Source organism: Rhinolophus sinicus, chromosome 7, assembly GCF_057876585.1.
Source record: "Rhinolophus sinicus isolate RSI-liver-muscle chromosome 7, RSI-T2T, whole genome shotgun sequence".
NCBI classification, from domain to species: Eukaryota; Metazoa; Chordata; class Mammalia; order Chiroptera; family Rhinolophidae; genus Rhinolophus; species Rhinolophus sinicus.
The window spans coordinates 44,994,960-45,011,898 of record NC_142507.1 but is presented as its reverse complement, the minus strand read 5'-3'; the positions used below and the strand labels follow the sequence as shown (position 1 = coordinate 45,011,898).

Sequence of the window (16,939 nt, the reverse complement as noted above, 5' to 3'; positions counted from 1 at the left end):
TGGAAGAAAATTACCAAAGTATAACAGGATATATGTGCAAGGATGCTTACTGCAGAGTCATTCACAGTGGCCAAGAATTGGAAATAAAACACATGCCCATCAATAGTGAGATGACTGAATAAACTGTAAACACCCATACCACGGAGTATTATGCAATCGTTAAACAGAAGGACACACACACACACACACACACACACACACACACACTCACTAAAATTGAAAAGGCTGACAACATGAAATGTTGAGAAGGATATGGAAACACCAGAACGCTCATGTACTGTTGGCTGGAATACAAACTGGTACAATCACTTTGGAAAACGGTCTGATAGTTTCTTATAAAACTAAACATATATTGTAATGTTATGATTTTTAATGAAAAGAATACATTATTACATGTGTGCAATAAAAAGTCTTTGAAAAAAACAATGCAACTGTAACACCTAGTGTAGACCTAGCACTGATATTTATTCAGTAACTATTTGCTGGAAGAATGGGTGAAAGAAATATCAAATAATTCCAGGTTCTTATTTTATAGATGAAACAGATGACAATGAAACCATTAAACTGCTGGTCGGCACAGAGCACTGTGGTGCAATGGCCTGGGATGTTAGGTGTCAGGTTATATATTGTCCATCCTTGGACCCTCTATATAACGGAAGAAAGGTAGTGGAAGGGAACTAAAATGTATTAAGACATGATCACACTGCTTGCATTTTTTTAATTAAAATTTTTTAAAAATTATTTTATTTTTAATGTTTAAAATATTTTTACTATTTTTTTAAACAGTCACATTACTTTTTAGATGGCTGTGTACATCGGGAGTCGTCAGTTGTAGGCAACAGAATGATGACTGATTTAAGGAATAAGAGCTTTATTAAAATTGCTGGGAAGTTGGGAGAAGCAGGGTTAGGAAACGGGCAGCAGTAAATAGGGAAGGCTGAGCAGCCTAACAAGGGCACACCAGACAACCAGACCAGACCGGAAGACTTTGCTGCCGCCATCAAAAGAGAGGTTAAGCAATGCGCCCAAGATGGAAAAAAAGAAAAAACAAACATTACCTACCCTATGACTCAACAATTCCACCTCTAGGTATATCCCCAAGAGACATGAAAATATACATCCACAAAACAACTTGTATAAGATGTTCAGTTTTATTCAAAATAGCCCCAAACTGAAAACAATGTCGGTGAACAGGAGCAGGGATAAACAAACTGTGATTTGCATTCATAGAAGAAATACTACTCAGCCACAGAAAGAAACTACTGAAATACACAGCAACATGGTTGAATCTGTGAAAAATGCAAAAGACTTCACGGTATTTCTGACTCCCTTAAATGGAGTTCTAGAGCAGGCACAGTCATCTCCAAACAAATCAGAGCAGTGGTTGCTTCTGTGTGGGCAAGAGTGAGAAGATGAGGGAATTTTCTGGGGTGATGTCACGTGCTATACCTTGACAGGGGGTTGCACACAGGTTTATGGATTTGTTAGAACTCATAAAGCTGTACACTTAAAATCTGTCCATATCATTGTATGTAAATTTTACTTGAAAAAAAATAATAAACAAATTCTGAACTCTTGTAGTTCATGATAAGCATGCTGAAGTGTTCAGGGGTAAAGTGCACTAATGTCTCTCTAACTAACTTTGAAATGCAACAAGAAATAAAATGTTGGGAAAAGACCCCAACAATGCATTAGAGGTGTATACCAGACAATTAGGAGCAATTTCCAGAATGTATCGTTGAGTAAGAAAATCGGTATGTGGAAAACATGTATAACATGATCATTTTTTATCAAACAACAACCAAAAAGATACCCTGGTTGATTTCATGAGTTACCTGAGGGTGGAGTGGAATGTGGAAACGGCGGTGGGATGCTGATATGGGGAGGGGCCCATGATAATGAAAGATAATAATCCCATGTGGGTTAACTTACATTGGAGTGATGTAAATTTGCACGCATAAAGAGATAAATGAAAGGGTGATCAAAAAAGTATGAAAAACATTTAAACAAGACAAATACCTGACGTAAAACAGTAAGGGCCCCCACTCCCTCTCCCAACTACTCGCTTAACTGGTTGATGTATATTTTTGCAGACTTTTTTCTACACATATAAAAACATGGTTTTTAAAGCGCACATATTTTTCATGCTACATAGACTACTCTGCAACAGACTTCTTTCACCACCATGGGCATCCTTCCAAGACCACATTCTCCCAGGTCACCTTGCTCTTTTGATCTTTTGAATGGTTGCACAGGATAGCACAGCGCAGATGCATTGTGGTGTGTTTAACTATTTATCCAGTGATACTCAAGCTGCCTACAATTTTTGGCTATCTCAAATATTACAATAACCATCTATGCACAAAAACTCTTGTAAGAGCCCGTGAGTTTTATGAGACAAGTCCCTTGAAGTAGAACTTCTGAGCCAAAGAGGATACACCTTTACAACTTTGTAAGTTCTGCCAAGTTGTCCTCTAAACAAGTTGTACAAACCTACGTTCCCACTAAGAACTTGAGAATACCCTTTCCTCGGGTCCTAGAATCAGATGTTTTCAATCTTTTAAATTTTTGACAACCTAATGAGCAAAAAATGGCATCTCGTTTAAATTTCCCTGATCACCCACTAGTCCAGGATTCTTCCTTCTGTTCATCAGTCATTTTTATATTTCGTACGATCGTATCCTTTTTCCAAGCTGTTCCTCCTTCACGCCCCCCTCCCGGTCCATCTCCTAAACCGGCAGGAATTATCATGAAACACAAACCAGATCAAGTCCCCCAGTTCACGACTCCACAGTCTACAGGGTTAAGTTTAACCCTTTAATATGGCACACCTGGACCCTCCATTTACAATGCAAATGCAAACACAGTAACATTATCAACAATAGAAAATATTTATTGAGCACTTCCTGTGTGAGGTTCTAAGTACCTACCACATTACCTCATTTAATCCTCACAACAACCCTTTGAGGTAGCAGCTAGTATTACCATTCCCTTTTAGAAAAGAGCCGGAGGCACACAGGTCCTCACTCCACGTGGGGCCTCTGGTCAAACCATCCTTCAAGGTATCTCAGCCATTGCCAGCTACTTGTTCCACTGTACTCCCCCCTCCAGACTTGGCTGCCACTGTGGATGGACATTCTACATCTGGAATGCCCCGCCCTTGGCTCCTGATGTTTGTTGGGTAAATGGTGAGAACTCTTTTTAGGCCCAGTTCAAAAAAGAGCATTTCTGGTATTTCAGAACATAGTATCATATTTGGAAGTGGTCTTAAAGGGACATCTAATGCTGTGTTTTACACACTCTGGGTTGCAACTCTCATTAAGTGGGTCAAGACTAGGGTTTTATAAAATTGAAGATGGAATAAAAAAACATCAAAGGGCAGGGAGGGAGGCTCTGTGTTGTTTCAAGGACACATATTGTTCTGTTACTGTGGACCGAGGTCCAACCACCAGGCCATTCTCCATGGCAGAAGCCCGTATGAGCTTTCTAAAGCCTTGAGTCTGTCAGTTTCCTACTCTGAAACTTTCTGTGCTTTCCTGTTTCTGTTACCATTTCAAAAAGGAAACAAAGAACCTCCCACAACACCTCTCCAGGGGCCACAAGGTCCTACGCATCCAGCCCTTGCCTTCCTCTGGCTTCATGCCATCGAGTTCTCCTGAGTTCACCCCAAGTCTTTGAAGGTACACTCCCTGTCTGGAATGCTCCACCCCTGCCCCTTCCATCTGCTAACACCCATTTACCTTTCCTGATTCTGTTCAAACATCACTTTCTCCCAGAAACCTCACATTCCTAGATTAGGTCAGGCCTGTAAGTTACACACTCTCAGAGCACACTGGACTTTTTCTTACAAGCACTTATCACAACAGTAATTAAATAATTATGTTTAATTGCTGCCTCCTTTCCTAGACAGTTAGGTTCCTTCTATGTATCTACTATGACTCACGCAGCGGCACTTTGCTCACAGGAGGCATCCTGGCCAAAATGTGCTGATAAAAGAACGAGTCTCCTGCCCAAGATAAGTCACCTTCTCTCAGAAGCTGTTCATGACACCAGTCCTTACTCCCCACAAGAGACTCCTAACCATCACTGTACTAAAATGATAGCTACCACCCTCCCAAAGCCTGTGCAATGTATTACACAGGATACACGCCTTACCTACCATAGCTCATTTTGGCCTCACAGAACCTAGAGAGGAAGGCATTATTTTACACACTTCAGTTAGAAAAATTGAGATATGATAAGAAGAAACCCCAGGCTGAAGGTGGAGTCGCTTGCCCCCAGGACAACAAACCAAGACTTGATTGCAGTTTCAGAATCTACCAAGAATGTGACCTCAAACCAATCAGTCTGGAATTTCCTGATCAACACTGGTGAGGTAATACGCCAGATAAGACCCCTGCCGCCCTTCCCCCCACCCCCCAAAAAGGTGCTCAAGCCTGAAACGTCCTTTCTTTTCTTTTGCTAATCACTTCCTTATCCAGCCCAGTTCCTGCCTATAAAAACCTTCCATTTTGTACAACTTCTCCAAGCACCTCTCAGTTTACTAGATAGGAGCTGCCCAATTCAGAAATGGTTCAATTCAGGAAGCGTTTAATGAAGCCAATTATCTCTTACAATGTACTCTGTTGAATTTTTTGAATAGTTGTTCAAAATCAAACGCAACTGTTAGTCAAGGGCAGAACCAGGATTTGAACTCCAGCTATCAAAACACTAGACTAGCTAGCACCTGCAGTACTAAGTATCACAGGTTTGTCTACACCTCTGCCACTCCCTACTACACTACACTCTTTAGAGACAGGAACCAAGGCACTGGCAGCGTAGAGCCTCCTTAAATAGGTTTGCTAAATGAAAATAATGAGATGGGAAAAGGCAAGAGTTGGGAGCAGAGCAATTGTTAACATCATAAAATAATCTGGCTGGAAAGGACCAATCCCTCTCAGGGTAGAAATCTCGGTAGAATTCCTGACAGTGGGGGACTTCCTAAATCTCCAAGATGGCCTATTGTCTTGTAGATCAACTCTATCTACGAATTCAATTACATTCTGCAAACATTTAATGAGCACCTACTACATACAAAGCTCAAGGGTGGAGACTCAGAGACGGTGCAAATATGATGAAAAAGCTTGTCTGTGTCTTCAGAAGATCTGACAGTCTGTCTGGTAGGGGAAGACAGTGCCCTACCAGATCTGACGCAGGCAGAGTGAAATCTGGCTATAACCAAAGTGTGAAGAATGAGATCTGAGAGCCCACAGGAAAAAGCAACGAAATATCATCGGTTGGTCACAGCCTGGGTTTAAAGGATGCATAAGAAAACTCTAATTAGAACAAAAAACTCCTCCACTTGAGACGTCTGGGAGTGTGAGGGGTGCATGTGCATGTTGAGTGAACAAAGTTCTGCCTTATGGAATGACAGGGGAGTAACAATCCTATCCACCAGGACAGTCTTTAAAAATACTCAGGGTTAACTACCTCGTCCTCTCCAGTTTTTCCTCCTTTCAAGGCAAACCTTTCTTGGTTTCTTTTGACTGGCTCTCACAACAAACTATGAATCAACACAGAAGCCTATCCTCCTCCAAACAGTAAATCTCTATGGATCCTCCAAGGCCAAGGTCAAAGCCGTCTTCTCCACTGAATTCCCTTGTACACTGTATGCACACCATAGCCTAGTGCTCCCCTGGAATTGTGTCTTTTTCCATCTTTACATTCCCCATAGTGCCCCGCAGTGTGGAAGCTTAAACAGTTTTCATCTTTGCCCCTTCTTCAGATGTTGTTCAAGCCTGTTAATGTCTCTCTTAAAATGTGACACTCATTATTGAAAACAATACTCCAGATTGGATCTGGTCAACATGGAGAGTCACTAACCCCCCCACCCCACACACTTCTGTTAACACAATCCGACACTTCTTTCGCTCTTAGCAGCCATGCTGGCCGTTTGGTCTGCTAAAACCTAGTCTTTTTCAGAAGGTCTGTTATTAAGCCGAACCCCGTTATTTATTTGTGTACGTCTTTATATTTATGCCTGTTAAACTGTTTCTTGGTTTTCCGCCCAAGGCTGCAGCTTGTTGATGGATGTTTTTGAAACACCATTCTACGGTTTGACATAGAGAGAAGTCTCTCTGATTTTCACTTGGATGGCACCAAGAATGGGGCCCAAACAGCCTTCCACCATAGGGTGGAAGGGGCGACAGGAGACCGGCCCTGGCCCTGGGTCTCCATGGAGAAGAAGCCACAGGTGCTAATGGAGGTTTGGTGCATACGCAGTTGGTGCCCTTTTCGTCTTTCCGAGCTCCCTGCGATTCTCCCTCCTACACTGGGTCTCTTCTGGGATCGTGGACCCCCGAAGAAGCAGCCCCTCAGCAAGGGGGCGGGGATGCCTGTGCAACCCGCGCCTGGGCTCGCCGCCACCAGCAGGAAGCTCCTTCCCGCGCTCGCGCGACGCCCGGGGCCCCCCACCCGACGCTCCCCTCCCCCATGTCCAGCGCAGTCCCCTAAGCCCCCTTCGAGCAGCGGGTGGCCGCAGGACCCCGACCCAGGCCCGGGGCGCCGAGGGCGCGACTGCGCGGGAGGCTTTCCGCGGGGACTCGGCGCAGGGGCCCGGCGGGGGCAGAGCGGGCGGGCTCCGGGCGGCGCGGGCGGGGCGTGGGCACCGCGCGGGAGGGGAGGTCTGCGCCGCCCCGGGACCAGCCAGCGCCACTGCGGGAGCTGTGTCCCTCCGCTCCCCGGGCGGGAAGGGTGGCCCCGCCGTAGGGGTCGCGGCTGGGCCCGCGATTCAGAGCCGGGGAGTGGGCCGGCCCGTACCTGATCTTGAAGTCTCGGTTATAAATGGTACGCAGCTGCTCGCGATCTGTCTCCATGTCCAGTCCCCGAACCACCAGGAAACTCTCGAAGCACTGGCCCGTCTCCCGGAGCTGCCGGCAGCTGAACTTACCGGGCATCGCGGCGGCGGCTGCGGCCCAGGCAGAAGGGTACGTGGAAATGAAACTGAAAGTCGCCGCCGCGGCTGAAGTTGACGGCCCTAGGATGAGGGTGCAGCAGGGGGGATACCCCCTAACTCAGACCCCTGATCCTGCAGGGTCCCTTCTCCCCACCAGGCTTTCCTCCTCCGTTCTTTTCCTACCTGAGCCTTCCCTTCGGTCTCCGTCCTATCCCCTCCCCCTCTCCCATTAACTCTTTCCTAAGAAGTCTGACCCCTCCCTCAGGGCCCTCCCCTTACCCCAAGCTCCCTCCCCTGGCTCCTAACCAGACTCAGAACGTAGCTACCGCCGGCCCCCCCACCCCCGCCCCCAACAGTCCAGGAGGACTTCCCAGCCTTACTCCCACGCTCATCCCCCCAGAGCCTCGGGATTTAGTAAAAAGCAGGGGAGCAAAGGGCAGGGACTGGGACCTCGGCCGGCTGCAGCGAGACTGAGGCAGCTCATCCAGCACCTCCCCCACCCTGCCAGGGACATAAACCAGTACGGAAGCGAGCGGCACGCCCCCCTCCCCCATTTTCCCTTCTCGGGCTTTCAGACTCAGGGAGGAAGGCGTAAAAGCCGAAGAAGTTTGAGGGAAAGAACCTAGTGTCTCTGGGATAAAGGTGTGTTCGTGTGGGAGGGGCAAGGGGCTCCGCCAGGACGAACAGTCATTTCTTTGCTGCACAGGCTTCGTTCTGGGGAAAGGCTGGTGATCCCTAGCCCTAAGCCATAGGCTTCAGCACTTAACTGCACTCCAGTCTGTATTGCTCTTTGTTACTAGTATATAAGTAAGTGTTGCCCCAGTCATCAAAATATTAGCTTCTTGAGAGGAAAAGACTGCTGTGTTAGGCAATAAATGGTTAATAGCTACAGCACCAGTACCAGGAAGTAAAAGACCAACATGCTTCAGAAAAGACTTATAACCAACTCAAGGGCTTGGGGCTACCATTAACAAACATAAAGCATCTATTTCTGCATCTATTTCTCCTCTGGCATAAAAACACACGCTAGAATGAGGCAAAGATAGTAAAAATTACACAAAAATTTTTTTCAATAAATATACTAGGGTTCCAAATGTATCAAAGGTCAGTGTTGTTCAAAGTAGTTCCCTGTAGGAGGTCACACATTCAATCTAATCTAGTGTTAGGACTGTCCAGACCTCAGGTCATGCTCCAGCTGGGCCATCCTTCTACCTTTTCCAAGGCCAACAACCAACTAAAGCCAGGAACAACACGCTTCAGCAACAGGAAATGCAGAGTCAGAGGGAACCAAAGCTACAGGCATGGAGAAAACAGCAGAGGAAAACATGTTACCTCTTCAAAATTGATTATGCAAAGTAGATGAATAAACTAGGAAAGTAGCCAAAGATTTTCCCCTTTCTCTCCCCTAATTACCTGGTGAGGCCTGAGAGTAGTAAGAAGAGTGAACTTCTCAAAATTGTTTTGTTATTTACATTTCAAAAACCTACCACCCGCAGTACCCACGCTGAATCTCTGGCTCCACTCTGATTAGCATATTTTAAGTTCCCATTATTCTTGGATACATAATGTCTCTCTGTCTGGCTAGGCCTAGGATGTTCTCAAAACATACACAGCTATGGGGGCAGCCCATTAGTTCAGTTGACTAGAGTGAGGTGCTCTTAGCAACAAGGTTGCGGGTTCCATCCCCACATGGGCCAGTGTGAGCTGCACCCTCCACAACTCAATTGAAACTACTTGACTTGGAATTGATGGGTCCTGGAAAAACACACTTAAAATAAATAACAAGTTAAAAAAAATACACAGCTATAGTATAGTAAAAACTTGGATAAAAATGTGGTTATGTGGCTTTGATTACAATGAAACCTCTCCAAACCAGTTTCATCTGGGGAAAAAAAATACACTTTGCATGGAGTTGCTATTTTCAAACACGCTGGCTAGATGTCTAGAATGGTCTTCATCCCCATCTTTCACATCCAGCTCAGGTCTCACTTCCTTGAAACCTTCCTCAAATCCGTCTGCACTACAAGAATCTAACTTTGAAGTAGTAAGGTTGATTTTAGTATAGGTCCAAATAGCACCAAAGGCAATCTGAAAGTTAACTCTAGCCAATGATGTTACTCCCGAGGTAACTGATTTGATTAAAAGCTCTCTCGCTATATATATTTTAATTTTTATTGGGGATACTGGGGAACTGTTTTTTTCCAGGACCCATCAGGCCCATGTGAAGTCGTTTTCAATCTAGTTCTGGGTGATACAGCTCAGCTCCAAGTCGCTGTTTTTAGTCTAGCTGTGAAGGGCACTGCTCACTGGCCCAGGTGGGAATGGAACTGGCAACGTTGGTGTTGAGCACCACATTCTAACCACTGCACCAACCAGGTGTCCCTGGGCTCTGTATGTTCTTAATTCTCATTGCTCCATAGTAACTTGGATTCTAAAATTCAGCATTTGAAAGTTCTCTAACTGTATGTATTCCAACTAGACTGTACTCCCTAAGGCAACTCTTACAGAAATTAAACTAAAATGCTGAAATTAGCTTACCATAGGCTAGAGGCTGTGGTAGATAGATGATTCTCATTATTTGCGGATTCTGTATTTACAAATTCACCTACTCACTAGAACTTACTTGGAACCTCAAAATTAATACTTGTGGTCCTCTTGCATTCATTCATGGCATGTCCAGAGCTGCAAAAAAAAAAAATTGAGATGCCCAATGGGCCTGTTCCCAGCTGAAGTGGAACAAGGTGATGGTCTGCCTTCTTGTTCTGACCCACATTATGAATTAATGTCCTTTTTGTGGTCTAGTTCGTGGTCAGTTTTGGCAGTTTTGTACTTTTTGTGGATTTCATTGCTTAAGATTGCCCTCCAAGCCTATGAAGTACTGAAGTACTGTCTAGTGTTTCTAAGTGAATGACACAATTCCTTTAGAGAAACTTCATTCAGGCATGAATTATAGTGCTGCTGGCCATGAGCTCAGTGTTAATGAACAATGTATATTAAATAAGGTGATTTAAATAGAAACACATGTATAACAAGATTATGTATTATCAGTTGACAAAAATGTTGTGACCAGAAACCCACAGGAATCTAACCCTGTATGTCCCCTAGGAGCAATGTTTCAGTATCGCTAATGTTTGCTGGCAACGTTATAGAAATAACTACTGTGAATGAACATCAACTGTACATTCTCATGTATAACGGAATACTTTTTGATACACTGGATTTGAAGAGGTGTGAGGTTGGTTTCTGCTCTCAGACTGCGTAGATCTACCCTGTGCCTTTACCTCCCCCGTCTGTTCAAAGGAGAATTTCAGTTAGCTCAATTTATCTTATTGGACCATCAGTTTGGTTCTATCAATCGTCCTTTCTCTGATATTCCACCTAGTAGGTAGCTTGGTAGTTTCATAGAAAATTATACTCGTAGTCTTAAATTGGCATTCAGATACATATTATTTTTGGGGGTTTGGAGAGAATGTGCCAAAGTTTGCCAAGCATCTCATGAACCTCGATCAGTCCAGCATCCAAGTTCTAAATTACAAAACAGAGAACAGGTACTGGAACTAGGTAACTAACAGAAGCACAACCGCCCATGCTCAAATGAAACAAACGGTCTTCGGCAGTGTAATTCCAAACCCAAGTAGAGAAGTGTGGCCTCGCAGAAAACTTCCTGGCTGGAAAACCTTTGCCCTAGGGATACAACAGGATAAAATAGACACAGTTCAAGCACATATTCTGCGGAAGGTTAAGGAAGTCAGGTCTCTGTAGGACTTGGCAAGGAGTGTTGACTTCCTCCCGTTATGCAAATAACCAAGGGCTTTCCATGGCCAGACACTAAGGTTTTACAAGTCTGTAGGGGCTGAAGAAATCCATGGGATTTCCAGTTTGGGGGCAGGCTGACTAAGCTGAGTCCAAGGCCGAGGCCACAATGGCAGAGTCTGCACTACCAGCACAGAGTGTCGTAGTTAGTTACATGTCCTTCCAAAGGTGGCAATCTGAATTGGCCTTGGAGGGAGGCTGAAGCACTGAAATGCCTCTGGCTCTGCTGGGAGCCAAGATAAAAGCCTTTCCCGCATGTCTGTAGTTCCGTCAGACTTGTATGGAAGGAAAGAAAAAATTAAGTCAGTGTAAAACAGTCCCCAAGCTAGAGGTACAGATATTTGAGCATTTCTATTTCCTGCTTAGTGACTGTGACCGTACTGGGGCCTTGCTTTGAGTGACAGGTAGAACAGACAACTAGATTTTTCTTTCTGACAGAAACAGAAAACCCAAAACAAAACCTCGGACCCACCAGTAGACTGAGAAGAGCAGTATGTTCCATAGAGACCCTGGTCTAACTAAAAAAACAAAAAAAACAAAAAAACACCTGCTCTTTCACAAGTCTTTGTATATTCACTGTATCTGGAATAGTTGAAGGTAGGAACCAATTTCAGAAACCCTTAACATTCTCACCAAGTAAGATCAAACACAGTTCTACATCTTACTTCGAGAACAAAGGCTGAAGAGGTGGATCAAAAAGGAGAGGCTCAGACACTTTAAGAACAAAACAGGTATATTTCTGTTGGACTACCTGATACAGAGGATAGTGCGGTGTGGATGGATAGCAGGAATGACAAATAATACAAATATATTTTATTTGAAATAAACAAAAATGCTTACACAGCTCATGTCACTTGGAAACAAACTCTTGCTTGACTATGTTACTGAGCGAAAACAAAGCTGAAGCACAAACACCCTTCTTTTTTGACATGTAGATGGAGACAGGTAGGAAGACGCTACTTGGTTTTTAAAAAACTGACCTTCCTTTAAGGCCTGGTCATAGAAGTGTAAACAATGTAAATGAATCCACCATTTCAGTCGTCATAGCCTCTCTGTCACCTGTGTATTTGGAGATCACACATACACCTGCCAATATACCTGGGAAGGGTTGCTGTATCACAGTTACATTTGAGTTCTTGGCAGGCAGGACTGAGGAAAAGTAATTTGGAATAAGCTTTTTACATCACTAGTATAGAACAAATCACTAGTAGTCTCTTAAACAACAGGTTACAACATAAAGATACTGCCTGGGAGTTCTCCTTTTCACTTTGGTTCATGTTTAGATTTTGTTTGTGAGTCACATAGTTGTTTGACTCATTTGCTTATAGTACCGTCCTGCCACTAAGTATTAAAGCAGAAGAAACCTATTATTTCTTCACCATCTGCCTTTTTCAAGTTTGATCATCTACTACATCCCTCACACACCAGCAGTTCTTGAATATTTAAAAAAAAAACTAGTAAGAAATGGGTAAAACTCTGCTAAAAATGCAGATGCCTGTAACTATAATGGTCCTAGGTGGGGAGGAGACGACGAGGGAGGGGAAAACTGACACGTTAATGTGCAGGGAATGTGGTTCAAGTCTTTGGAATTAAAAACAACTTCCCCAGAGAAGCTGGCTATAATGGGGTTTCCAGGAAACTTCCTCTGCCCCCCTGGAAGGACCTGAAAACCCCCCACCCAAACGTGAAAACTACAGTTATGCGATGCTGTAAATGACTAAAGCAGTCGAGGGAGAAGGATGACCGCGTCTTCATTCAGCTACAGGTGGGAGCGTAGCCTCTTTAGCTGTTGGTGGGTCAGTAGAAACCAAGGAAGTACCAGGAGTGTTTTGAAGGTCAGGGGTAGAAAAGCACTAAACATATTACCTGTCTATATCAGTAAGAGGGCTTCATGGCCAGGGAAATTTTCTAAACAGTAAAATGACTCCAGGATAGGTCTCTCTCGCTCCATCATTAAATGAGGCAGAATTTAAAAGAAAAAAAACAAACAAGAAAAACCACAAGATTTACAAGTATAGTAAAAACAGAAAATTACAAGGCAGAAAAAACAAAAGTATCAAGACAATGCTATAGGTTCAATAGTATTCCATGAGGCTACAAAACCTGTTAACTTTGAAAGCCCTAGCAAAATATCACTCTTGTTTATAAATCACTTATTTATCATATGACCACATGTTGAATCCTTTCTTTACATGTACTGAAGAATCCTACATTCAGCTTTTAAGCATTCTGCATCTCCTTGCCAATCTTGTAGCTGAGTATCTTGTTCCAGTCGATCTTGGTCCGGGTAACCGGAAGCTGCCGGCGCAAGGCCTTGAACGTGGTATCTGACATTGTCTGATAGTTTTCACTAATTGCTGTCTGCAAGAAACAATGAAGATAAATTGCTGGGACAGACAAGGAATGACTGTGAGTAGGAAAGTAACTAAGGTAAAAGGACATATTTGAGTCCCGTAAGGACAGATAGGACGTACTAGTTCTCCTGAGCTCCTCACCAATCTCTGAAGTGGGTTGACAAGTCCACCTATACTATTTCTAAAGCGAGGGCTATAGTCCCTTCCAATGTCGAAACCTTGCCTGTGAGCAGAATGCCAAGTTGCAAGGTCTGCAAATTCTCCACACTCAGTAACACTGCACACACCTGTATATTTATGTTAAAGGGACACAGAGAAGTCTAACAAAAGACGTTAACAGCAAAACAAGGTAGTAGTAGATCTAGAAAAAGTAGTTCCAAATCTTCTTACCTGGTACTCATTTTCTGCGTGCTCTATGATTTTAATAAACTCCCTGGCAGTTTGGTCTTCATTCTAATGGAGGAAGGAGGAGGGGAAAATATGAGGGTTTTTTTAAATGTGTAAGCAATGAATATAAAGGTAATTGAAAAGTCCATCTTCACTAACATTTGTACAATTTATAGTTCACCAAGTGTTCTCATGCACATTATCTTTGAGTCTCACAACCTTGTGAAGTAGATCTGTTATCATTACCTCCGTTTTGCAGATGAGAAAATAGAATCCTCTTAAGTGATGTGACCAAAATTATAGAGATGGGATCTGAATCAGGTCTTTGCCCCTCCCCCCCAAAAGCCAAGCTCTCTGCAATCTACCACAATATGCCCAAAAGACATGGTCATGATGTCCTGAGATTTTCATGCCTTAAAAATATCTCTGGTTTAAGATGATATAAACAGTGCCCTCAGACATCAGTCATATATGTTGAGCTCACATACTCCTGTTTGCTACTTACAATGCGAAACCAACCAATCATGATTCAGATTTAAAATGACTTGAATCTCTCTCTTCCTTTTACCATTAAGTACAACAGAATTAAAGGTAAGAGAGTAAAATTTAATGCCTAGAGCTGCAGTCCCAAGATTCTTTCAAATAGTCAAAACTGTTTTATGTTTTCATACTACTACTAAGACAAGGTTACTTGCCCTATTTGCACATGCTCTCTCTCTTTCTCTCTCTCATGTGTGTACAATGCAGTTTCATAAAAGCTACATGTGTGATGATTTGATCACTTTGAGGGCTAATGGACTATGTGAAGCACACGAGAACCCAGTTCTTTTATTAAGTCAGACACAGCACAATTGGTGGAAATGTAAATCAATGCCATTCTTTTCACTAATCTATTTTTGGTTTGGAAAATACAGTTGTTTTTCATAAAAATGTTATTTAGGTTAACAACTAATGGGCTTATTACTGTTATTTTTAAATAAATATTTTAACATTTACAGTTTTTATTTATTTTTTGTATTTTTTAGAATTTTCAATTACGGCTGACATACAATATATTAGTTGCAAGTATACAACATAGTGATTAGACATTTATATACCTTACAAAGTGATCATCCCAATAAATCTAGTACCCATCTGGCACCATACAGTTTTAAATTTCTAATAAGGTAAATATTGATATAAAACACATAAACAAAAGCTATTTGAGGGTGCTCAGTAACTTCTAGAAATATAAACAAGTACTATGAATACAAGAAAAATTATGTCCCTTCTTTCCACGTACAGGATACAATACTTTTTGATGGAATATTCCTAAAAATGTTATTTCTCTAATATCAATGCAGCCCAGTAGGATTTAGTTTGGCAATCTTCCCTTCCTCCTGGTAGTTACTGATTGAAGATAATGCTGTCTTTGAGCGAATCTCACAACCGAGAAAGAGAAAGAAGGAAGTGTGAATTCTCTAAGCACACTATTCTGAGTCAAAGACTAATATAGCTGGTTGGTTCTATACTCTTAGAAGCTGCCAAAATCAAAGCATTGGAAACAAACTGAATTCCTCGTGGGAGAACCGGTACTCAGGATCAAAACTAAATTTTTATAGAAAAACAAGGTCCTAGTGAGACAGACACGAAACATTCCACACTCACCGCAATAGTTACAGAATCCTGTACGTCTTTATGACTAACCAGCTGGACGTTGCCATCTTCATAGTAGTGAACCTGGTGGGACAATGTTGGAGCAAGTTTATGTGCAGTTCACACAGAGCCCTACTGCTCAGGGCACAGATCCACGCCTTCGGGCAACTCTGAACCAATCATTAATGCGACCAGTGGTAATTTACAACGGTGGTGAAAATTCACAGAACACTTAGTAAGTTTAAGAAGTCTCTCTTTCCTTAGCAGAGAAAACTGATTATTAGCTAAGTTCAAAAAACACTTATTGGACATTTCTCCTCGCGGATGCCAGTTCAGCGGGAATAGGGCTCGGAACTTGCTCCGTGGCGATGTCCGTCCTCTCTGGAAGCCCCACGCTTCCTAGTCCTGTGCAGGAATTAGGGCCTTGTCCTTTCCGGCTCCTCCACTCCAATCCACAAGTCCCTGGAGCTGGACGCCTGCACTGGACCCTCCACCCTCATCCCCACCTCCAGGATCAAACGGAAAAGGCCGTTTGCAGCTCCGCCATGCCAGGACGTGTCTGGTTCTTGCACTGGTGTCGCTTCGACAGTTACTCTCAACATGTGTGGGGGGAGCCATTTAATCATTTAGATTTTGATGGAGTTCATCTTTCTGCAACCCCAGAGACTGTAACTCAAACACCCCACTCGAGAAGTTCTGAAACTCTGAGTCTTGCGGTGTGCACAAAGCCAGGGATTTCCAACAACATAACCTTTGTGCACAGATTGATGGCTCCCAAATTAATGTTCGAAGACACATGCTGCACGGCCCAGGGGTTCCTAGCCACCCAGAAGATAAACTTTCAAGTCCGTGCCCCTCTTTGGAACATGCCATTTCCCTTCTCATCCAGTACTCTACGAGAATCAAACCCTTCTTTCAAAATTCAGATTCAATTCCCACCTCGTGGAGTCTTTCCTTCTCTCAGCAGAATGGCTTTGTTCAGATATTCGCAAATATTTGGTTAGGATGACCTGCTTCTACTTGCTACCACACCCAAAATATTAAAAAGACCCAAAAAAAGTTTTATTATGTCTTACTGCATTTTAGGAACTGTGCTAGGCATTGTGATGCAAAGATCTGAAATAAGATTCCACTTTTACCAGTATTAAAATAAAATAATTGAAGAGTAGTTTTTCTCTGTGAAAACCAAGGAATTTTAATGGCGTCCAATCCCTTACATATCTTTTAATATACACCATCATCCATATTGGTAAGTAGATTTGACCAAGTGCAGGAAAAACTTAGGGTTGAAGACAGGATTGAAAAATATTCTCATGCTAAATTAAGACTACAAAAACAAGACAAAAGCAGTTCTGAGAAAAAGATAAAGTGGGGTGCTACAATTATGAAAACAATTAGCAAGAAGGAGAGGTACACTAGAGACAAACTAACCAATGGCATAAGGCTCAGTCACCCTAACATGGCTAATACTGGCCATACAGATAGGATGAGGGTATCCTTTTGTTAAGTACATTAGAACCGGGTCTTGAAAATAGGAGTTGTCACCTGAGTAGACAAGGTAGAGAAGTGTATTTAGCAAGGGGACAAAAGTACAAGAAAATAGAGCAGAACTGGTTTAGTTTTGGGAAGAATATAGAACTCATTGCAAATGAGTATGTATGGAGGTGGGGAGTGTGACAGAAGTAAGTAGAAGACAGACTGTGAAGAGCAAAAACCGCCTTATGAACCGTGTTAAGAATTCACTTTATTCTATTAGAGGTGACGGGGACTCAGGGAAAGGGAATGTTTTAAAAAGACTATACTTGTGGTATGAAAA

General features: G+C 42.9%; 2 protein-coding genes across 4 annotated transcripts in view; both read right to left on the bottom strand.

Annotated features, from left to right (window-relative positions):
* MOV10 (Mov10 RNA helicase) overlaps positions 1 to 7,366 on the bottom strand; it is a 28,162-nt gene extending 20,796 nt beyond the window's left edge. Inside the window, exons 1-2 of one of the 3 annotated variants that reach the window (XM_074318502.2) lie at positions 7,315 to 7,366; positions 6,799 to 7,015 (exon numbers count right to left, since the gene is read on the bottom strand). In XM_074318502.2, coding sequence (XP_074174603.2) covers positions 6,799 to 6,935 — 137 coding nt within the window. In that variant the 5' untranslated portion in view covers positions 6,936 to 7,015; positions 7,315 to 7,366. Of the gene's footprint in view, positions 1 to 6,798; positions 7,016 to 7,117; positions 7,180 to 7,314 lie in introns of those variants that run through there. The other 2 variants (XM_019730406.3, XR_016021753.1) reach the window with 2 other exon arrangements.
* Positions 7,367 to 11,538: 4,172 nt separating this feature from the next.
* CAPZA1 (capping actin protein of muscle Z-line subunit alpha 1) overlaps positions 11,539 to 16,939 on the bottom strand; it is a 35,236-nt gene continuing 29,835 nt past the window's right edge. Inside the window, exons 8-10 of the mRNA XM_019730428.3 lie at positions 15,136 to 15,207; positions 13,492 to 13,554; positions 11,539 to 13,108 (exon numbers count right to left, since the gene is read on the bottom strand). Of these exons, the coding sequence (XP_019585987.1) occupies positions 12,968 to 13,108; positions 13,492 to 13,554; positions 15,136 to 15,207 (276 nt within the window). The 3' untranslated portion in view covers positions 11,539 to 12,967. The remainder of the gene's footprint in view (positions 13,109 to 13,491; positions 13,555 to 15,135; positions 15,208 to 16,939) is intronic.